The 24,627-nt window shown below is 37.5% G+C and overlaps 1 protein-coding gene across 1 annotated transcript; it reads left to right on the forward strand.

Annotated features, from left to right (window-relative positions):
• The first annotated feature begins 354 nt into the window (after nucleotides 1-354).
• RAB14 (RAB14, member RAS oncogene family) lies at nucleotides 355-24,627 on the forward strand. Its single transcript, XM_035015919.1, has 8 exons — nucleotides 355-617; nucleotides 9,744-9,802; nucleotides 10,907-10,960; nucleotides 12,223-12,400; nucleotides 16,459-16,525; nucleotides 20,571-20,658; nucleotides 21,001-21,031; nucleotides 22,016-24,627. The coding sequence occupies exons 2-8, from the start codon at nucleotides 9,751-9,753 to the stop codon at nucleotides 22,191-22,193; spliced, it is 648 nt and encodes a 215-aa protein (XP_034871810.1). The 5' UTR covers nucleotides 355-617; nucleotides 9,744-9,750; the 3' UTR covers nucleotides 22,194-24,627.

Consider the following 24,627-nt stretch of genomic DNA (forward strand, 5'->3'; position numbering starts at 1 on the left):
GCTGGCATTAAAAATAGTAAAAAAGCGAAAGATTTATGCGATCTGAAGAGAAACCAGAGTAAAAAGTCCACAAAGTGACCAGCTTACCCTTCGAGACCCTGCCGTACCTCACCTGAACCCGCGCAGTAACTTCCCCAGGACGCGAGAGCACGCGACTGCGCTTGCGCTCAGGCGCTCTCCTCCGCCCCTTCAGGCTCCACGGCCAGTGGGGCGGGCTCGGCGGCGGCGCGACTAGTCCAGAGGGAAGGGCTGAGGAAGGGGCGTGGCTAGCAGGCCGGGGCCCGGCCACCCTCTTCCGGGCTCCGCCAGCTGCGCGCGCATTCTCCTCCCCCCGCTTCTTTTGTGGTCCGGCCCATTGCGAGGGTGACAGGAAACCCTGTGCAGGGAGCGCCGCCATCTTGGACCTGCCCGAGGAAGATCCTGAGGGAGCCGCAGGAGCAGTCGCCGCTGCCACCGCTACTACCGCCGGCGCGTCTGCACCTCCTCGGCCAGCCCGCTACCTGCCGGGGCCTCGGCCGACCACCCCCGCCCTTCTCCCGCTGCGCCCGCACTCCTCTTCCTCGTCCTGACGCCCCCCTCCCGCCCGGAAAGCTGCCCAGCCACCAGCAACCCCCCAGGTAAGCCGGGCCCTCCGCGGTGTCCGTCCGGCCGAGGCCTCCTCGCCCGGCTCTCCGGGGGCCGGGGTGCGGACGACGGCGGGCTGGGCGGCGCCACAGGGCAGGCCCTGCCAGGCCGCGGCGAGCCCCGCGTCGGCTGTGGGCGCCGCGGCGCCCGGCCTGACGGGACTCCCGTGCGGGGGCGGGGGTGTCCCCGCGCTGCGTCCGCGCAGCAGAGAGCTGCGGGGCGTGCGGGGAAGGGTGTGTTCGGCCTCGCCTTCCCGCCTCGTCGGCGGACTGGGCAGACACGCACCTCCCGCGGGCCCCTCTCGTCGCCGCCGTCCTGCGGCTGCAGACCACCCCCGCGCTATTTATCCACGCGAGGCGCGCCTCCTCGCAGCCCGCGAGCCCAGACGTGGCGGTCCCCGTCCCGGAGGCCGCGTGTGCCCGGAGTACAAAAGGCGGCACCTCGCCGCCTCGCCGGCATCTTGGGGGAGCCCCGCTGTCCTTGTCGCTGTGGGTAGACTGTGCACTGGGGTTGGGGAAAGGGTCTGTGCTGGCGAGGTTCTGGATTGGGCGAGGCCCTGCAAGGCCTGTGACATCCCGTAAGGCGTCGAGCTTAGGTAGCACGTAGAAGCCGTGAAGAAGACCGAAAGTTTTTCGGCATTTCTAGAATTCAAGGAAAGAAGGCAAGGCGAGCGTTTGTTTTGATGGTTTGTACCTTTCTGTGAGCCAGGCGCAGATTTAGCTGTCCTCGCGCCGGGTTTTCTTGCTTCGCGTAGCCCTCGGTGATAAGTAAAGTTATCTCCATTTTACGCGTGAGGAAACTGAGGCTTGAAGCTGTGATGTGACTGGTTAATGATGGTAGCGACGTACTGGCTTCTCCCCACACTTGCCCCCACACTGCTACACTCAAGTTAGGCCGGTGTTACAGGCGTGACCACTTGAAGTGAACCTGCAGCGTAGTTCTTTTCCTGTGTTTGCACTGGATGACAACTGACGACTCCTTTATAACTGAAAGTCTGTAGTGTCAGCTGCTGCACTGCCCAGGCCTCCTCCTCACAACCCCAGAGGAGAGATGGCAAGGTTTTCATTTTATATTGGAAGGAGAAACGGGGGTTCCCAGAAGGCAAGTGCTTTTCTGCTGGTCCCACACAAGTGTCAGAGCCCACCTGAACCCTTGTAAAGTTTACTGTCACAATTGTCTTTTATTTGCATGTGGTTATTGAAGACAGACTTGACCTTGCGGTAGTCCAGCTCCCACTCCCTCTTCCCTCAGCACTTTACTGAAGTTTTCTTCAGAGCTCTGCTTGGGTCCTTTAATGTGTTCGTGCCCTGAGGCATGTAGTGGTTAAGAGTTTTGGAGGGTGCCTACTCCAATACTGCCACTTTCTAGTTGAGGGACCTTAAGCAAGTTACTGAGCCTCCCAGAGTCAGAGACCTTATCTATACAGGGAATAATTGTACCTGCATTTTAGAGTTGTTTTCAGGATTAAATGGGATTAAAAAACCCTTAACACGTTGCTTAGCATATAGTTAAGTGCCTCGTTGTCTGTAACAGTGCCAGGCATGTAGTGGATGTTTAATATTTGTTGAATAAAGAGAGGAGCATGGCTTCAGAGAGTTGTACAGTTAGACCTGGGCCTTATTAATCTTTTTCCCTTTGGTAGTGTATGACTGCGGATATATCAGCTCTCGGAGTTGGTTTCCTTACCTGTAAAATGAGTTTTTACGGTTAGAGATTGCTCATAAAGTAGCTGGCATATGTATCAGGCACTGAATAATATGTCAGCTATTGTAAAGATGGAAGACTCCTTTAGATTCTAATAACCTAAAAATTCCTTGAAATTAAAGCTACATTTTAAAAAGTTTTTGCTTTTTGTATTTCATGTTAAACTTTATTGTGGCATACTTCAGCTGTGCAACAGAATTTGGAGTGTTCTTAAAACTAATCTTTATCAGTATTAAATATCTTTGCATAATCTTAGTAAGCTTTTGGTTAAGGCAAATATGTTAAAATAGTTTGTTTCTTTTAAAGCTTGAAACATTTTTGTGTGGTTAAAAATGCCAGGCATGGTTGGAGACAGCAGTGTACAAATAGAGGTATCAAAGATACTGTACTTTTAAAAAAATTTTATGTTCTAGATAGTTTTAAACATATACAAAATATATGTGGTATAATGAGCCTTCACATACTCATCAGCCAGTGTCAACAGTGATCAGTCTTGTTTATCTACACACACCTATACCCTCTCCACCAAATTATTTTAAAGCAAATTTCAGACATGATATTTCATCAGTAAAATTTTTGCTATTACTAATCCTTTTAATTCTGGGAGTAAGTACAGGGTTTTGGTGTTTTGTTTTTTTCCTTTAAGTACTTTCACTCTATGAACAGAGGTGAAGTATTGGAGTACTTCTTTTTCATAGCATACCATCATAACTGGGAAATTTTGTGTTTTTCTTGACACAGTAAGGAATCCAGTCTTATTATGTAAAAGTGTGACATTAAATTTCTTGTCAAAAGTGAGTTTTTTAAAGGGGGTGTCAGAAATGGGTGGGTCTTTTCAGAGGTTGCATTACTGCTGAGGAAAGGAAATTGACCACTCATTTGATTAGATTATATTATTAGAATAACTACCCAAGTTTTGTGTCCGCTTGACTGACAAATCAAGTAACAATCCACATTAGAGAGCTTGTAAGCAAATCAAACTGTTTCTGTTTTTAAGTTTCATGAAGACAGGAACAATGTTGTTTTTTTTTTTTTGATCATTACTATATTGTCAAAGCCTAGCCCAAGGCTTTGTGCTTATTAGTAAATGCTCAACAAATATTTTTGTATTGGAATCACAGAAGCAGTCTATCTTGACTGTGGTGTTTATAACAAAATGTCTTGTATGTAACAAAAACAAAACCAAGCTTACTAATTTTAACAGTGAAGATCAGATTTTAAATCACCTGGAATATTTTGTGGGTTGTTTTTGTCTTGTGTTGTCTTGAATAAGTTATGTAAAAATTACATGGTAACATCATATGTCCTAAGGAGTAGAGTAAAATAGCTGTAAAACAGTTGTGAAAGGATTAGTCAGACATAGTGCATAAGTTAACACAGTAAAAAGCCAAGCTATTAAAAAAAAAAGGAAAAAAATACTGTCAATTATTGGAGTGTTTTTTGAGGCTGATCATATGATTGACTTCATGTGATGTTCCCCATATTACTGTAAATGTGGAAGTAATGTTGGAAGTATTATGAATGGGAATTTTGGGGGTTTTTTAATTCTTGTTTTTTAATATTTATTTATTGTAGAGAGAGTGAGCGCGCACACGTGAGCTGGGGGAGGGCCAGAGGGAGAGGGAGAGAGGATCCTCAAGCAGATTCCCTGTTGAGCGTGGACCCCCACGTGGGGCTCCATCCCGGGACCCTGAGATCATGACCTGAGCTGAAATCCAGAGTCAACTGCTTAACCGACTGAGCCACCCAGGCGCTGCTTGTTTTTGTGTTTTTTTTTTAATTTGTTTTGTATTAGAATTATATATAAAAATGCTTTAAAGATATTCCACAGTTCTTTATTTTCTCTACTTTGAATACTTTAGAAAGTTAGCAATGAATATAGTATATGCTTATACTGTTAGTGCAGGGTTATATAAAGAAAGTCAATAATTTTTTCCTATCCTTTTTCTGCTCTCAGTCCATGTATTCTTTTTTCACAATTTGGTGTGTCTCCTTCCATATATTATCTGTATACAGGATTGAGAGAGAGAGCGTGTATATGTGTGTATGTATTTAAAAATCGGAGAAGCTATCGCATAAAATTCTGTCAACTTTTTTTCACTTAAAATCGTGGATACATTTTCAGGTTAATACATCTATATCTAAATGGTTTTAAACTAGATGCATATTATTTCATAATACAGATGTACTTTATTCAGTCATTTCCCTGTTGATAGTATAGATCAATTGTTTTCCAGTTTTGGTTTTTTGTGGGTTTTTTTTTTTTTTTGCTGTAAAAATGCTATATTAGATGCACTTAGACCTGTAACGTTATGGATTAAAGATTTTGTATCTTTGGGCTACTTCTTAGTCAAAGGGTGATTTGGATTATCTTTAAGATTTTAAAATACATTCTTTACTTCCCAAAAATGTGGCAATTCAGATTCCCATAAGCAGAGTGTATGAAAGTTCCTTAACCTTCACCTCTATCTGCACATTTCAAATCCAGTCATTTATATGTCTGTATAATTTTATTTGGAGAGGTGTCTGATAAACTATATGGAGACCATGCGATTTTATTTTTGGGGCAAAAATGATTAGCATTTAATATGCATTTAGTAACCACGTAGAGCTCTGTGTATGGACCTGGAAATAGGTTCATCATTTTGTTAAGTGAAAAACACACTGCAGAGTTTTACGTAGTAGCACACCCCATTTTTAAATATATTCCTTGCCTTAATGGTGATGTGTTTCTTGTGCTTAAGAGTTACTGTTAATGTTGAAAAATCCTTTGTTAAAGCAATATTAGGTATAGTTAATATTTAAAGGGGCAACGCAACAATCATCCATGTTCAGTGTGCATTTAGTAATCATTTCTCTTGACAGGAAATTTAGAGCTAAGTTTTACATGCACTGATAGTAAAACTATGACTCTAAATATTTAGTGTAATTATTCTCCATTTTCTTTGATTTTGATTTTTAGGTTTTATCAGTCCATGTGTGTGTGTGTATCACTGTACATATATATGCCTTTAATAAGCTACCTTAGATAGAAAATCATGTTCTTTAGAATCAGGCCTGGGTTCAAGTTCCAGCTCTGCCACTTACTATTTTGTAACACAGGCCAAATTAGCAAATTTCTCCAAACTTCAATTTCTTCAGTTTTTTGGGCTTTTTTTTTTTTTTTTAAAGATTTTATTTATTTATTTGACAGAGAGAGACACAGTGAGAAAGGGAACACAAGCAGGGGGAGTGGGAGAAGGAGAAGCAGGCTTCCCGCTGAGCAGGGAGCCCGATGTGGGGCTTGATCCCAGGACCCTGGGATCATGACCTGAGCCGAAGGCAGACGCTTAATGACTGAGCCACCCAGGCGCCCCAGTTTTTTAGGCTTTTCAAAAGATTTTATTTATTTATTTAATTTACTTATTTGAGAGAGCACAAGAGTGAGAGAGCACAAGAGTGAGAGAGCACAAGCAGAGGGAGTAGCAGAGGGAGAGGGAGAAGCAGGCTCCCCATTGAGCAGGGAGTCTGGTGTGGGGTTCGATTCCAGGACCCTGGGATCATGACCTGAGCCGAAGGCAAACGCTTAACGACTGAGCCACGCAGGTACCCCTATTTCTTCAGTTTTTACATAGACATAATGATAATAACTGCAAAGTTGTGAGAATTAAGAATTTTATGTAGGGAAAAGTAGTGCTGATCATCACACGGTTTACTCTCAGATGTTACCTTCAAAAACTTTTTTATAAGTAGATATAATTTGAATTAGTGTTATCATTTATCCATATCTATAAATGCTGATTACAATACATCCTCTGAATATAATTTTTTAATACTACCTAGAGTATTAAATTAGAACCACGTGAGTGAACTGAGAAAGATTTGTGTCGCTAAGTACCACTAAAGGGTTTCATGGTACATCTCATAACTATGGAGGAGGCTTAATGGTGTAGTGGGTAAGAGGGGATTCTCTGCAGTTAAAACAGTCTTAGGTTCAGTATAGACTTGACCACTTAGCTGTGTGACCTGGGCATGTTACTTAACCTGTTGAGTCTTCATTTGTAAAATGAGGATTATAGGCACTGTTTTATAAGGCTGTAGTAGTAAAAATTAATTGAGATTGCATGTAAAATGTTTAGCACATTGCTTGGAGTATATTAAATGCCCAATAAATGGTAACTGTAATAATTGTTAGTTTACAGATTGTTCATCTGTATTTAATGATGCTTATTGTCTGAAAGTAGTACTGTTAAGGAAATCAGAGGCATTGAAGGAGGTCTTATCTGCCTATGAACTTTATTCTCATGCTTTTGTAACACATGGAGAACACATTTTAACCACATCAGTAGCTGTGCACAAGTTACAGAATATTATCAAGTTTTTTTAATTAGTGGAGATGGTAGTGTTAGAATGGACTCGTGTTTTCAGAGTGAACTAGACCACCAGTTTTTGCCCTCGTTCCCCCGTTTTTAACTTTTGAGTAAAGCAAAAACATCCTTAAGTAATAGGGGGAAAACTTTTTTTCCCCTTCCAAAGCTAGTTAAAAAGTACATTCCTCACCTTAACAGTGGTATGTTTCATTCATGTTCAAGAAATGATGTTGAGAAATCTTTAGAACAATATTAAGCATGGTTAATATTTAAAAGGGCCCACTTGAATGTAGTTTTACCGCAAATACATAATTTTGAGTGAATGTTAGCAATAAACTTTGGGAGTATATTTAAACCAGCTAGTATCTAAGCTTATAATAAGAGAGGGAGGACCTGTTGTGTTAATGGCTACAGTGCTAGATACTTTCTGCCTTCACTGTCTACTGAAATTTAAGTTTGAATATCTTTCCTTTTTTTTATTTAAAGATTTTATTTGAGAGAGAGTGAGAGCATGAGCAGGTGGGAGGGGAGTGGGACTCAATCCCAGGACCTTGAGATCATGACCCAAGCCAAAAGAACTGCTTAACTGACTGAACCACCCAGGCATCCCAGTAGCTTTTAAGGTTCATTTTTAAAGAAACTTGAACCAGGGCGCCTGGGTGGCTCAGATGGTTAAGCGTCTGCCTTCGGCTCAGGTCATGATCTCAGGGTCCTGGGATCGAGTCCCGCATCGGGCTCCCTGCTCCTTGGGAGCCTGCTTCTCCCTCTGCCTTTCTCTCTCGCTCTCTCATGAATTTAAAAAAAAAAAAAAAAAGAAAGAAACTTGAACCAGAAAATTGTGTGGTGAGGTGAAGACTGGTTTTTATTCTGAAAAAGTGATCATTCTCTTTTATTTGGGAATAGTTTATGCTAATTAATGCTTGGTAATTTTAAAAAGTTTTAAAACTAGTCATCTTGTAGATATTTAATGCTGTGTGATAATTTGCAATACACAAATTAATACTGGAATTGGCTTTTAATTTCATGATTAGCTTTTAGAGCATTTCAAGGAGAAGTTAGGATTGCTGAGGCCTTGGTTTTATTTTTATTATTATTATTAATTTTTAAAGATTTTATTTCAGAGCGAGATAGAGCGAGCCTGAGTACAGGGGAGGCTCAAAGGGAGAGGGAGAAGTAGGCTCCTCACTGAGCAGAGACCCTGATGTGGGGCTCCATCCTAGGACCCCGGGATCAGTACCTGAGCCAAAGCAGACGCTTAACCAGCTGAGCCACCCAGGCATCCTGAGGCCTTGGTTTTAACATAATAAAATGGAAGGAAGCAAAGTGTATATAGAGCTGCAACTTTGTCAGTAAAAGAGAAAGGAAGGGGAAGAGCATGGAAGAAACTAATTTCAAGGTGACTAAATGATTACTTTTCCCCAAGTTTGAATGGGAAAAGAGGAGTTTAAAAAAGGAGTTAAAAATTATTTACAGGGTTCTGGGAAGAATGCAGGTGAAGAATTTAATAACTTTTAAATATTTTTATTGTGAAAGATTATTCTGTTCCTTGTGTTTGGGATCTGGTTCAGAGATTTGGTGAATAATCCACACTAATTTTAGCTTCCGGACCAAGTTCATTTTTCAAAAGTTTTGAGTCCCCAGTGTCTGGAAAAGGGAAACAAATTATGATGATGTTCAGAATCAGTTAACTAGAAAAACTCCCTTCCTGAACGAACTGGTTAGGGGAGTTTTCAGTGATGTTGAAGACTGATTATGAAAGTGCTACAACACATCAAGCTGGAATGGGTAGCAGGGCATCCACTTTTGTTAAATGTAATGCTTACAGCTAAGCGAGAAGACTATATTGTGTGAAGTGATGTAATTAACAATTTTCTCTTCCCTGGTAACAATAATGCATTTATTTTAAATACATACTTTTCCTACAGGTTAAATTTTATTATATAGTAATTTTGTCAGTTTTAGTAAATGATTTTCTGCAGTCATACCACATTTGGCTTGTATAATGTGACAATTGCCCATAACAGTAAAAATCATATTTTAAAAATTGGAAACCAAATTTTTAAAAATGGGGCCAAATCTTTGTATGTGCGTGCATGCGTGTGCACGTGCGTGATTTTTATCTTTCCTTAAGCTGAAAACTGGTTTGAGAATAAATGTTACTGGAAGTTATTATTACTATTATTAGAATTTACCTCTTGTTTCTCTAGCACCTAGCACAGTGTCTGACACATTCAAGGCATTCATTTGAATAAATTGGAGAGGTTTTTATTTTATTAAAAGTAGAAAGAAATTAGCATTATTTACTTTAAGTATACCTGAAGGCAGAGAATAGGCTGTGATCTTTCTAAATGTCTTCTAATACATAAACTTGCAGATTTTACAACCATAAGTAGTATTTTATGCCATTATTTCAGCTTTTAGAGTACTATTATATAGTAAGCATTTGTTACATGTTGATCTTCAAATCCTGTATTAGGTTGAACCATATGAAATTGCAAATAATTGACTTTTTAAAAAAAGTCTGTAAGAACAACAGTTTCATGTGGTTTTATCTAATTCTGGCAGTAATTTGGTTTGGAAATAGTTGGATTGGTCTTTTGGATGCTATGCTAACCATGATTTAAAGTAGAGTAAAAAAAGTTATTTTTTATAACTTTTATAAGTTTTATGTGTTTATAAGTTAGTGGTTACTTTTTATAACATTCTGTTGTAAAATCAGAGTTCTGAACAAGTTGGCCATCAGTAATTCACTTGATCAGTTGACATGGGCGGGGACTTCAAAGGGGGAAGACTGTTTATAATGAAGTTTAACTCAAATTTATAAAGATTTTCTTGTTTGAAATTTTCCACAGTAACTTTTCTTACTGGATATTCCCTAAAGTGAAATAATGGAATTGTCTGATATAATGGTCAGTTTGGAAAATGCAATTTTACTCTGGCTTATTGTAGCCAACATTTTGTTTATAATCAGTATGCTGTATTTTATATATCTTTAAAGGCTAGCAGTGATCAACTGGATAACTTGTGTATATCCTTCTAAAGTAACACAGTTTTCTTTGTTTTTAGTGCCACCATGGCAACTGCACCATACAACTACTCTTACATCTTTAAATATATTATTATTGGTAAGTTCATTTAACTTATGCTCTTGTTCTACAAAGAAACTTAATATACAAAATATTTATATACTAATACTTAACATACCATTCCAGAAGAAGCGTTTTGTCTTTGTTTTTTTACTGCAAAATTAAAGCCTCTTTAATTTATTTTTGTGATAACGATGTATGTTTTGCATTGTAGCCCTGGATACTTCTGTAGTACAATGGTGGGTACCTTTTGAAGTGGTATTGATTGTTATTCAGGGCTACCTGAAAGCTTGTTAATCCTGGAAATGGTACTAATTTCCTAGGAGCACTGGTAACATTCCAGAAATACCATGAAAGCCCATGGAGCCCCCTGGATTCCAAAAATTGATAGAGAACATTGTTGATTCAGAGTAATTATGTAATATACATAAAATATAATATTGGTGGTTCTTCTGTTAAGTTTCAATATGTTGCTCAAATTAAAAGACAGGGTTGTTTACCCAGGTATAGTTGTAAGAAGTCAGTTGAAAGTACACATACTTTTCAGTTAATTCTTCGTATTAGAACGGTGTGGTGTAATGGTGGGCTCAATACTTCCTTCACGAAGGGTTAAATTGCTGTAATATAGTTAGAGAGGACATCTGTTACGGTTTTCATATAAGGCACATGCTTTTCTTTTGTGGAATTCTATAAGAAATACAAGGAATGTAAGAAGAGATGGGATTTAGTCAATCAAACTACCAAAACTTAACTATTTTTGCTCGTTATATGCTGCCCTGTTTGTTATTCCCAGAAGTCTTTTGCTTTTATGCATGAATTAAGGGGGAAAAAATACAAACTGTGAAACAGTTCAAAGTAAAAAATGTTCCTTTTACAACAGTTTCTCTGTTGAAAAGCACTTCCCGGCTGATAGTTATTTACTAACATAATTTATAACAATTCTATCACGGCTAAAGGTTGGGAATAGTCAGTTTATAGATCACAGTGAAAAGTGACCTGTAGGGTTTTTCAGACTCATCTTTTCAAGTGTCCCAGAAATTTGTGATGTAATATGGTAAGGGGGTATAGCAATCATTGTATATAATTATGAGCATAAAATTGAGAAATGTAATTGCCACTTGAAACTTTTTTTTTTTTAAACAGGGGACATGGGAGTAGGGAAATCTTGCTTACTTCATCAATTTACAGAAAAAAAATGTAAGTTCAATATATAAGGTAAAAAAATAAAATAAATTTATATTCACTTTCCTATCTTTAAAAAAGTGTCATTTTCAGTGTACTCTGCATTTAAATATAACTTTTCCATCTATATATATACACTTTCATCTTTAGGGAGGGAATTTTTTTTAAATAGGTGCATATAAAATGAAATACACCTGCATGTGTAGAGTGTTAATTTATATACCATATATAATTTGAGTTACTTGTTTAGGTTTATTTTGGTGGTAGAAAATTTTTAAAAATGTATATTATAATGTCAAATTTAAATAATCTTTTCTCTCACTCTCCATTTTAGAAGTTTGCTGCATGTATCATTTGTTAACTAAATAATAATAGATTGGAAATATTTAAATGAAATTCTTTCTATATCCAGGACTGGTTGATTAATATTTGAAGTATAATTCTGTCTTGGGTGGTAGGGGAGGAGACCATGTTACTTTATGTAACGAATAGGCTAAATGCAGTTGAAATTATTTTTATGGCTTTTTTTTTTCTTGCTTAATGTAAATTTTATGAAATCTGTAGCAGTCTTGTGTACTTGTACCAGAGAATAGTGGGTTTAGGTTTTCAATGGTCTAATTATAAGGAAGGACTAAGAAACTTGTCTTATTGGATTGGAAATATATAACTTGCCAGTATGTAATTGTAAATACATATTAAATGTGTTCTTCTTTGAGATATTGGTAGTATTTTGCAGGATAAAAACTTGACAACTCCTAGAGTCTTAAAACCATTGATTGTTTTGTTATATGTAATAATTGTCAGAAGTCTAAATAGCATAATGTTGGTGTTATGAAGAACTTAATAAAAATCTTTATTTTTAATTAGCAGATTCTTTTAGTCCAGGGGTCAGCAAACAATAGCCTGTGGGTCAAATCCAGATACTGCCTGTTTTTGTAAAGTTTTATTAGAACACAACCATGTTCATTTTACTTACTGTCTTTGGCTGCTTTTGTGCTTCAACAGCAGAGTTGAGTAGTTGTGGCAGACATTTTGGCCTACAAAACTTAAATATTTATTATTTGATCCGTTACAGAAGTGTGCTGACCCCTGTTCTAGTGCAGTCAAATTTCCTTGACTTCTGTGTTTTTGCTAATTTTTTTTCACTGCTAGCTTAGTCCACTTATAGCCTACAAGCATTAATACGTTATTTAATTACCCAGTGGAATTTTTCCCTGCTGGTCTTAATCTGAATCTTTCTGGAAGTTAGAATATTATATTTCTTTTTTCTCTAACAGTTATGGCTGATTGTCCTCACACAATTGGTGTTGAATTTGGTACAAGAATAATTGAAGTTAGTGGCCAAAAAATCAAACTGCAGATTTGGGATACAGCGGGACAGGAGAGGTTTAGGGCTGTTACACGAAGCTACTACAGAGGAGCTGCGGGAGCGCTTATGGTGTATGATATCACTAGGTAAGAGATTAATACTTTTTCAAACTTCATACTTGAAAAAAGAAATCTCCTTTAGGCAGTGTGGCTTGTGGTTTTTTTTTTTTTTTTTATTGACTTAGACATTCTTTAGTTTGTGACTGTATGACTATACATGAGCTTATTTGGATCTTACGGTTATTTCTCTATACTGTTGTGTAAGACTTGATGTAACATGTTGATTTCCTTTTCTGAAAGTGGATATGACTGAAGAAAAACTTTAGGAGATGCTGGTGGAGCTAATAGAAGAATACTATTCTGAAAAGCAGCATCAGTTCAATTATTTGAGGTGAAATATTTTATACCAAACTTTGTTCTTTTCACTTCAGTAGAAAGCAAGCAAGTCTTGAGGGGTTACTCTCTGTTCAGTCTCTCGTGTTAAAGTTGACACCTTTTCAAAATAAGGTCAGGGAAGGAATTAAGTAGTTTTGTTAATCCAACATGGTAGATTGTAAAAAGTTCTTATGCTTGCATCTGAAGGTGTTTGAGGTATTTAATTGTTCATTTACTTAAATTCTTTTTTGTTCTAAAATGAAATGGTTTACAGTACTTCATGAAGCAAGATTAAATTTATTTCAACTTCACTATTTCTGGAAACTGAAAGCACTTGATAAAAAGTAACAAAACTGGGCCATAAATATTTGGCTTCAGAAAACATGGAAAATTGTGCTACTTTATTAAACTGTGCTAAGCTAGAAAATGAACTGGATCACCTTTCATATTAATGCAGAGTGTCAGTTTAAAGCAGTGTGACTCTTGTCTCACTTTTTTGGGGGGAGGTAGGGATGGGTGAGTGGCACCAAATGGACTTTCAAGCATATTTCCTTTTGAGAAATGCTTTATACTGTTTCCTCTTGAAGAGTCACAATACAGTGCACATTAACATATTAGCACCCTGAGAAGTTCTGCATTAAAGAAATTTTTTTTTTTTTTTAAGATTTTATTTATTTGACAGAGAGAGACACGGTGAGAGAGGGAACACAAGCAGGGGAGTGGGAGAGGGAGAAGCAGGCTTCCCGCAGAGCAGGGAGCCCGATGTGGGGCTCGATCCCAGGACCTTGGGATCATGACCTGAGCTGAAGGCAGACGCTTAACCGACTGAGCCACCCAGGTGCCCCACATTAAAGAAATTCTTATACTTAGTTTAGTTTGGTGTTTCCTAAGCTTATTTTATTGAGGAACACACTTTGGGAAATGTGGACTTAGAATAAAGACAGTGGCTGATTATAATTACAGTGGTTGAAGTTTATTGAGTTCCGGAATTGGGTAATTTTCACGGCAGAAGAGAGCAAAATAGCCTTAATGCTCTTCTGTATATAATGCCCTGTATATATATATATGGCACCTGGTAACATGATAAGTAAATGGTTTTGTGGGAAGAATATTAAAGACCTGGCCTTCTCTGCAGGACATCCTAATGACGGATGCATTCCTGAAGACTTTGCATAATTAAAAACTCCATTATTAATAAATTTAAATGTGGTGATGTGTACTTAGAGTGTATCAATCTAAAGTGTTGTAGTTTGTTTTGCTTTGTGCGAGTAGTGCTTGTGTTCCCCTCCCCCACCATGTTTACTGATACTGTAATTGACATACAACATTGTGTAAGTTTAAGGTCTGCAGGGTGATGATTTGATACATTTATATGGTTTGCTTTTAAACATAACCTTTTAAGCATAGTAAATACTTCCGGTAAAAAAAAAGTTGTGTCTATTTGAGTCATCAAAAGTACTTCGGTGGAAACACCCCAAATGTCCATTAACTAAGGGATAGATAAATGGGTGTATTCATACAATGAAATACAATTCGACTATTAAAAGGAAAGAAATTCTGATACATGCTATGCAGTGGATGAATGTTGAAAATATTTTGCTAAGTGAAAGAAGCCAGACATAAAAGGCCGATGTTGTATGATTCCATTTATATGAAATACCCAAATAGGCTAGTTCATAGAGACAAAGTGGATTGCCAGGGTGTGGAGAGTGCGAATGGGTACAGCGTTTCTTTTGGGAATGATAAAAATGTTCTAGAATCAGATACTGGTGATCACTGCACAACTTTGGGATATATATTAAAAACCACAACATTGTATACTTTGAAAAGATGAGCTTTATGGTAAGTTCATTATATCCCAATAAAATTATTACTGAAAAAAGTACTTCAGGCTTTAGACAGGTGCTTTGTTGATATTTCGTAGTGACATTTATGTTGCATCCATGACACTGATTTTTTCCCTTTTTTTCTATTATTCCTTGACATTTTGCAAACTTGAAAGTTCTGCTTTAATAATACCTTTATTCTTGGCATTAACTATAATTGTTAACCAGATACTTCCTTAAATTGACAGCATAGCTGATCATGGCAGTTTGTTTGGCTGTATCAGTTGTTTGATATGTCATTTAACATCCTTGGGAAAGTTAGGGATATTTTTTACTTTTTTTTAGCACCATTACCACTAATTAATGAATATTGGAATGCTGCTATAGTTATAGGTTTGAAATTATGGTAAATTTTAAATTAATAATAATTACCAGAATTATTAGCAGAGGTTATGGGCACATCTAAATAATAACAGTTTACATGATCTTGATACTTAAAAAGGGTGTGTAGATTTTTCTGTTTACCAAAGTGGTGGCAATTTGTAATCCACTCTTGCTGCCAGCTTTGACATTTTAAAATTTATCAAAATCAGTATAAATATTTTTGGATTTGTGCTATTTCAGTTTTGTGCACAAAGTAGGATAAATCTATTGTGTAAAGGCAAGGTATGCCAGTAACTACAAATATTGAACAATAAAGTGATACGGCTTGTACTTTTTGAAAATATTTGACCATTAGAAGATTTTACTTAGAAAATTTAAAAACATTGGGGAAATGTTGCTTTTATTTATTTGACCTTTTTTTTTTTTTTTTTTTACAGTTAGGTGGTGATTTGTGTGTAACATAATTTAGCACAGTAAAAAGAGAATCTTACAACTTCTTTTCAGTTTCCACTGGGAAGGGATTAAGTGTTTGGAATATCCAACTTTATAGGGGGTACTGGCAGCTGGAGTTCATGGAATATATTCACAAGGCTAAATTTGAAACAGTTTGAGGACACTATGTGCGTAAAGGGTTCAAAGCCTGGCTCTGAAATTCATTTAAATCTTTTGTGAGCTTCTGTTTTCTCACCTGTTAAATGAATAAGATGGATTAATGTTCTGTGAATGTATATAGATCAAACATTTTTAACTTTCAGAATTTTATTTGACCCCTTTGGTGAAGTCTGATAAATATTAATATTCTACCTACTACATATAATATTGTAAATTATTTGGATTTGCTTGCCCTCTTTGGTCCTGTTTGGTAGTGCAAATGAGCCTATGAGTTTCTAAACTCTTGCTTGGAGAAAGTGGAGAAATAGGGCAGTCTGAATCGCAAAATGATTTAGCTACTGGTAAATCAGAATACAAAGTTAGAATAAACTCACTCTGATATCTGGGGGCTTGAATTTCCAGTCAAATATATTAAGTGCCATTTTAAAGCCAGTTTTTATGTTGTCATAGTTAACTTTCTCTTGAAAGAAAGGTGAATTTTATATCAGTCTATAGTACTGTGACCATCTTGGTTTCTAATTTGAAACAGATGCAAACATGTTTGCCATTGAACATATCCTTTGTTAGACATTTTGGTATTATTTCTCCCATTTTGTGATTGAAAATATGGATGATTTAACAATAATCTTAGTTTTTACTTCAGATTAGAAATTCTGAGTTCAGAATTGTTTCCATTAATTTTCTGTGTTGTTCCTTGCTTGCTTATTGGTCTGTTTATGAGTATGCCTTTAAATGTAAACAATTTACTTCTATATGTAATTAGCAAAGTTGTTGGATATTGATTTATTTATTTAAAAATAATAGGTTTGGCAAGATTTCTGGAAAGTATGTGTTCACATTCCACAGTTTTTGATGAAAGGGAATATTATTTATTTGAGATTTCTTTTTTAAAAAATTGAAATGGCAATTTTATGTGGTAGTCACAAATGTAAACTTTAATTTTTGCAGAAGAAGTACATATAATCACTTAAGCAGCTGGTTGACAGATGCAAGGAATCTCACCAATCCAAATACTGTAAGTTGAATAACATCTGTTACACAGAAAATGTAAGATCTATGCTAACCCCAAAAGGAGGATTTTTGTATGAGTACTAAGAATGAGAGAGTCTTTATTTTTAAATTAATTGAAGAGAAGTTAATATTTTTTTTTTGAATACTAATTACCCCAGGTTTTACATCTTATACTTGGTTTTTGTTCGTGTTTGTGGTTGAAAAAAAAAAAGAAAGTTATGAATGGGGTGGTGATTTCATGTCAGGTGGAGACCATGAACTCTGAAACAATGCCAGACTCTGCAGTATCCAAAGATAAATGTGGCCCTTGGCCCACAAAATGTTAATGGTCTAGTAAGGAGATGGCTGTGTGTATACAAATAACTATGCTGAAAAGCCGAGAGAGATATAAGTTAGAAATAGAGCAACTGGTATGTGCATTGCGGGAAGTGCCCAGGATAAGCAGTGCCATCTGGAGAAACCAGCTTTACAGAGAAAGGTATGTTTGAGCTGGGACTGTAGGGTGAGTAAGGTTTTAGTAAATGCTAGAGGGGGGCATTCCAGGAACAAGCAAGGAAAGGTACTGAGCTGTGACTGACCCTGAGCTTCTTCAGAGCAAGCCCTGTGTCTCATTTAGTTTTGTACTTCACCATCTAGCAGAGGTCTGATTCAATAAATAGGTAATCAGTGGTAAGATTGGCTTTTATCAAGGAACAGCAGTAAATTGTACTGAAAGTTAACATGATTTGCCTTTTTTTTTTTTTTTTAAGATTTATTTATTTTAGAGAGAGCATGAGCGGGGGTGGGGGGAGAGGGAGAGAGAATCCTCAAGCAGGCTCTCTGCTGAGTGCGGAGCCTGACTCAGGGCTTGATCCCATGACCCCGAGATCATGACCTGAGCCAAAATCCAGATCCAGCCACTTAACTGAGGCACCCAGGTGCCCCAACGTGATTTGCCGCTTACGCTAGGTACTGTGCCTGGAACTTTCATATCCATAATGACTTTAAACCTACTGTAGGTATACATGCAAACCTATAGTTGAATGTTCATAGTAGTTTTATTTACAATAGCCAAAAATTGGAAGCAACCTAAATGGTCATCAGGGGGTGAATGGTTAAACAATCTGGTACATTCATACTATAAAATACTCCTCAGCTATACAAAGAAATGAACTATTGGTACAGCAATTTAGATGGATCTTAGGGGCATTATGCTGAGTGAAAAAAGTTAATCTCAAAAAATTACATACTGTATATATGTATCCATTTATAAAACATTCTCAAAAAGACAAAATTGTGGAGGAGAACAGATGCATTGTTGCCAGGGGTTAGCAAATGGGGGTGAAGGGTATGAGTGGTGTGCATAGGCTATAAAGAGCAGCACAAAGCAGTTCCTTTCTAGTGATGGAACAGTTCTATATCCTGATTGTGGTGACACAAATCTGTATCTGTAGTAAAATTGCATAGAACTGTACACACACACAGGAGAGTATACAACTGGTGAAATCTGAGTAAGGACATAGATTGCACCAAGGTCACGTCCCTGGTTTTGAGTCTGTAAGATGCTGCTATTGAAGATGCTTGGTGAAGGGTATATAGAAGCTCTACTCTTGTAAGCTTCTGTGATTCTATAGTTATTTCAGGAAAAATATTAAGAAGCAAACAAAACTCATTGTAGAGGTGCTTAAAGGAGTTTAATGACAAATGAGCCATGTCTTTCCTGCCTCATTTATGCTTCTTCACATTTTACCAGATCTTCGGAAGAACTTTACCCTTCAAGATTCTTAGGGCTTGTCTAAGAAATAAATTGATAGAGTTGTTACAAATTTCTGGAGATTGAGTCCACCCCCTCTTCCTGGTACTGAGAGGGAAACACCCTTAACAAATGGAGATTTTTCTTATAAATGTAAATGTCTCTTAAAGGATAACTTCTGGGTTTTCAGAGCTTCACCTGTGTCTGCTGTTTCTTAAAAATAAACCAGCTTAAAATAAATATTCCAAAGAGGAATATCTTGGGATGGCAAAATTTGCTCCCCTACAGAAGAAAATCTCTTAAGGTCTCAGCTCAAATGTTATGTTTTCTATGATGGTGCCTTCAGTTTCTGTGGAGAAATTACATACTTTCCCATTTTGTTGGTGGTATATTTTGTACCTCGGTCTGGTTAGCATGCCACTTTTATGTGTCCTTTCAGGATGATGGGAAGCACAGCTGGGAAATTCTTAAGGAATTGGGAGAGGAGGCAGTGTTTCCATTCAGCAAATGTTTAAAATTTTTAAAAAAATTCTTTTAAAAACCGCTTTATTGAGATATAATTAACATAATCTACCCATTTAAAGTGTGCAGTTCAATGTTAACTTTTTAAAAAATTATTACTGAAGTATAGTTGACATACAAGACTTTTCGAGTACCTGTCATATAATGGCCCTGTACTAGGCCATCGTGACTTTACCAGCCTTGATTTAAAAAAAACAAAATTGATTTCCTTTTTTAAGTGTTCTTACCTTATTCTTTAAAAGACTAGTGGACTGGGCGCCTGGGTGGCTCAGTTGGTTAGGCAGCTGCCTTTGGCTCGGGTCATGATCCTGGAGTCCTGGGATTGAGTCCCACATCGGGCTCCCGGCTCAGCGGGGAGCCTACTTCTCCCTCTGACCCTCTCCCGCTGTTTCTCCGTCTCTCTCTCTCTCTCAAATAAATAAATAAAATCTTTAAAAAAAATAAATAAAAGACTAGCGGACTTCATAGGAAAATATCTTTCCCTCCTCATTGGGCCCTTGTCCACACTGGAAGAATGCTCACATTTGTTATACTGCTTAAGTGTTCTTGTTCAAGGTTTACATTCAGATTACAATGGTTCTTCAGTTCATTGGACATCATTTTTAAGAAACAGGAGAGTCAGGGGCTGCAGTTTCACATGAGAAAAAGTTAACGGTGGAAATCACTTTTGGTTGAAACCATCCATTCCTAAAGTATCTGCATCTGGATTACCACATCTGTTTGGAAGGGAGAGGAGGGGTATCAAATAAGCTCATATATAGACAGAGACAGTTTATCCATAAATCCCCACCCCCCAACCCCCAGAAACCACCATAAAGATCAAAAAGCTGTATTTCCCTAAGGCTGCAAACTTTTTTCTTAGAACTTTGTAGAGCTGCCTTTAACTTCGGCCTGACGTCACTTACATAAATGATTCCAAAGTGGGTGTAGGTGTGTGTGATATTTTGCCTTGGATTTGAACTCGCTTGCATATGTGTACCCCCACCCCCTCCTCCCGCCACCCCTGTTCCCCATGGAACACAGACATTTGTTTTCAGTTGCTACAAACTTAGGCCTGCCTCGGGCTAGGCTAGTGTAGAGTAAGACAGTATTTGAAGGTCACAGTTTGGGTATTTTCCCTTGGTTCTAATGTCCTTCTACCACTGGCTCACTGATTTTGACCTTTGACAAGTCTCTTTGCCTTATTTGAGCACTAGTTTCCTTACCAGTAGCCTGAAGGAGTTGAACTAGTAGTTTAACTACTTGAGGGTCCCAGAGACTCTCAAAAATCTGATGAAAACCACGAGCCTTCTCTTGCAATGAAATGTTCTTGTTTACAGCATTCTGTGCTTAATTTCAGCGTATTCACAGATCCCCTGGAGCTTGTGCATTGACCCTGAGTAATCTTACTCAGATAAATCATACACCTTTGGCCCAGACCACGTGTTCCTCATGGGCTGTATTGTTTTATAATGGCTTGCAAGCCTTGAAGAATGGATTTTACATTTTTAAAAGGTTATTTAAAAAAAAGAAGTATATGCAAAGAGACCATTTGGGCTCCAGAGGCCTGAAATACATACTCTTTGCCCTGTACAGAAAATTTGTTAGCCCATGGCCTAGATAATTGCTGACCTTCCTCCTAATAGTACTGACTTAATGATTCTCATATCTGTCTGCTGGATGATTGCTGGTACTTGGTTTCTTTTTTAGGCCCACATGTTTTTTTCTGTCAAAATTTTTGGATTTCAGAATTTTCATGGTTGATTTTAAATGGTTGCTTTTGTTTTAAGAGGTCTTTCTTTTCGTTACAAATTAGGTAATAATTCTCATAGGAAATAAAGCAGATTTGGAGGCACAAAGAGATGTTACATATGAAGAAGCCAAACAGTTTGCTGAAGAAAATGGTGGGTTTAAGACTTTTAATGGCTTTTTTGGGGTCACACATATAAAAGGTGGGATTTTGATACTGCAGATTATTTGACACTTTTCTTTTAATGCCAGCTGCTTAAATCTCAAGAATGAGGAAATATGTTTCTATTTGACAATCATGTTGGGGGTAGTGCAAGTATTTAATGACAAATATAAAGATTCCCCCCCCCATCTCAAACTAACGTGCTGTTTCATAAAATACTATGGTATGAGTACTGATAGCTGATGGGAAACTCTTAATGCAAATGTTACTGAAGAAAATGCCCTTTTGAGTTAATTTGAAATGTCTTAATCATAGTCTGACTTTTAATTTTTAGGCTTATTGTTCCTTGAAGCAAGTGCGAAAACGTAAGTATTGCTAAAATTAATCATTTTCAGTTACATTCACACTTCTCAAAGTAGAACCATACATGTGAGAAATGTAAAATGTATTTGCATACATATAATAATATGTATATGTGTAATGTTTATTGTGGGAAGAACACTAAGCAGGCATCCCTTTGCTTCCTGTTTCACATTTCAAAGGTAATTTTATTTGTTACTGCACCTTAAAGATTGTACCTTGATTATGCCCCCTGGTAACCCAGGTTAATAAATGAAATTGTGTTAGCATTTCAAAAGTGTTTGACTTTCCCAATTGAGGTTGAGTTTGGTATCTTGGACTCAAGCTTGGGTAATCTGTTCATTTAATACTTCTGATTAAAAAGCATGGCTTAAGGAAACAATGTCTAAGAATAATCAGAAGCATAATTAATGTTTTTTAATCATTATTCCATGTCCATTATTGAATTCCAGGACTACCATCAGAGTTCTTCATTTATTAAGCCAGAAATTCCTTGCCGTGGTGAGAAGCTAGCCCCCCCTTTTTTTAAGCTTCATCCATAGTACTAAGAGAACTGAAGTGAGAACATGGTCGAGCACAAATATGTCACCATCACATGAAAAAAAAAAAGTATAGTTGATGCTTGGCTAATCGGATCATACAAATCCTGGAATCTCATTTCTGTTTGGAATATCTTATTACAAAAATGGCCCATCTTCACTTTCATTATGTATTAATATATAACATTTTAATAATTAGAACACATCCAGTTATCCAGATAGGGTTTGTAGAAACAGCTGTTAGTACTGTGTTTATATGCTTTCCACAGAGAATATTTCCCCATGTTGTTCTCTTAGTTCAGTCATTACTGGTAATCTCTTATTAGATGACAGTGGCTAAGTTGAAGACATCATGGCAGTTGACTAAAGGTTAGCAAAAGGTCAGTGTGTAATGTCTTATCTTTTGTAGAAAGCTATGATTCTCCAATAAAGTTGTCATTTGCCTCTTAGGGGAGAGAATGTAGAAGATGCTTTCCTTGAGGCTGCCAAGAAAATCTATCAGAACATTCAGGATGGAAGCCTGGATCTGAATGCTGCCGAGTCTGGTGTACAACACAAACCTTCAGCCCCACAGGGAGGCCGGCTAACCAGCGAACCCCAACCCCAGAGAGAAGGCTGTGGCTGCTAGTGACCTCTTTGCCGTAGCTCCCATTTGACCTTTCACCTGTCTGTTGGAAGCAGTACTTTTTACTGCCTCGTTGTCTTCTGTACATCTTACTGGGTTTAATTAAAAAAAAAAAAAAAAAGAAAAAAACAACTCTGTTGTAAAAACAGTTTAACACAATACTAAACTGCTAAACAACTAGATGTAATCAGGTTATCAAAAGGCAAGTAGAGTAATAAATCTCTCCTGCATGGTAAATCTAGACTTTTTTTTCCCCTTGATTGTCCTCGTGATAGGTATGTCACCAGTACATGATTTAAACTGAGCACTGATGCTGGACTTAAATGATTTTTATCCTTCCCTCCTTTTGGCAAGGCTTTGTCTTACTGTATGGTTTAATTTGAGGATATCTTAAGCCTTTCTCCCATCTTTAACTGTTCAAGTATGTCTGTTGTAACCAATAAGTTTATTGCTGTGAAATGACTTCTGATAGAGAATGGGTTCTGTAACTGCTTTTGTTTTGTTTTCGTTGGATAAATTTCCTGTTGCGTGGGTGGCATTTTTCTTGTGGAGGTTTGCTTCTGTCTTAGCCTTGCACAGGGAAAATAGCCACTTATCTTTTCTCTTGTGCTTAATTAATAGCTTTATCTTTTTTTTTTTACACCATTTTATCCTTTTCTCTTTAGCAGAAAGTAAATATGTATAAAATTTGAAGGAACCGAACTAACAATACATTCTGTGTATATTATTTTAATGAAGAAAATAAATTGATTACTGGCATTGGAACAGTATAAAATACCAGTTTGTACAGTATGACCTATATGTGACCATGTTACTCCCTTCCATTTCACACAAGGAAATAGAACTGCAGTTCACAAGTAATACCGGCTCCAGCCTCTGGTGCTGGCAGTGTTTGGGGACATTATGCTGGAAAGAGCTCCTAGCGTGAGAGGATTGACACTAGCAGATGCTGTTCCATCTTTGCACTGTGGCTTCTTACCTGCTGATTTTCTTAACTGTTCTTGTGCAATCGACAATGTGCTAACCTGCTTTTCTCTTTGTAAACATTTTGCATTACAGGCTGCATTTCTTGCCTTACTGTATAGAAAAAGAAAAAAGGCTGGGTTTATTATTGCACATTTTAAGCTTTTATACCTTTATCTTGGAATGGTGAGATTGTGTACCGGACAGTCAGAACCACAGGTCTGCTGTTAAGGGATTTTAAATTGTGCATTTTTAACACTACAGTGAAGTAATGTAAGATATCCCATGTGTTTTAGTATGAGGGGCTATTTTATGTCATGTTGGCATAAGATGTTTTGTAAAAGGGAAAGTGTTTCTGACGGTGTTTCAGTGTTTGTGCTGATACAAAGTAAATATTACTTTGCACTAGGTGGTTTGGCCACTGAAAGAATACTGTATTGTAAGGGAAACAATCTCTTTAGACAACAGACTTATGTTTTACCAAGTTCTTCACTTCTTTTGATTGATTTCTGATTGAGTTCATGGGTCAGATGGAGAACTGAGGTTATTCGAAGTAGGACAGGTAAACCTTAGTACATTCTATAAAATCACTCAGCTCAACTGCTGTGTTTAAAATACACACTTTAAATCCCTCTTTACAGACACTAAAGTAAAAATAAAAAATATGGCTTTCTGGGTCGTAAACATGTGGTAGTACTGGAGTATTGTATAGTCAATGTTAAATAAAAGCCAAAACTGGAATGTGCAGAAAATAGGATTCGGTTAATTTGTGGACTCATCTTTATTTTTGTCTTTGTTTAACTTTTTTAAAAACAAGATTCCTGGAGTAGATTGGTATATTCTGTTAAAGACTTTCAGTGACCCATTTTGCTTACCCTGTTGCTTCACAAGGGACTCACCCAGGGACCATGACCTGCTGGTGTGTGTATATATTCACAAAGAACCAACCACCCATTGGGATATGAGGTAGCAATCACAGACTAAAAACTGCGGCTTGTTTAGGTGCAATACCCTGATTCCCAAAGTTAGTTACAGTGGGTCTTAATTGTTTTTGTGACAGGATTTATTCAGACTGCTGTACTCTTCATTTGATGTAACAAAATGCTATTAATCTAAATATTTGTAAATAAAGTACCTGTATCTAGATTAAATTAAAATGGTTCGCATTATTTTCTGAACTACAATAGGATTTCGTATTTTCTTCAGGCAAACAATTACTTGGCAGAAGTTGTCAGTTTTTATTGGAGAATTGTCCTTACTGTATAAAGAGAAGTCTACGCATATAGCATATACCTCCACATCACTCAGTAATTGACTTAGTTTGGTCCTTGTGTTTGGATCACACTTGCAGTGTTTTCAGTAGACTTTTTTCAGTGTGAGATCAGCACACTTGGTGCCTGACAATGTTCTCCCTTGACTGTACTCGGGGCCAAATTCTGTTGTTTGCATGTGTAATCCCCTGTAATAAACTTGG

This window comes from Mirounga leonina, unplaced genomic scaffold (assembly GCF_011800145.1).
Source record: "Mirounga leonina isolate KUSES-001 unplaced genomic scaffold, KU_Mleo_1.0 Mir_170, whole genome shotgun sequence".
NCBI classification, from domain to species: domain Eukaryota; kingdom Metazoa; phylum Chordata; class Mammalia; order Carnivora; family Phocidae; genus Mirounga; species Mirounga leonina.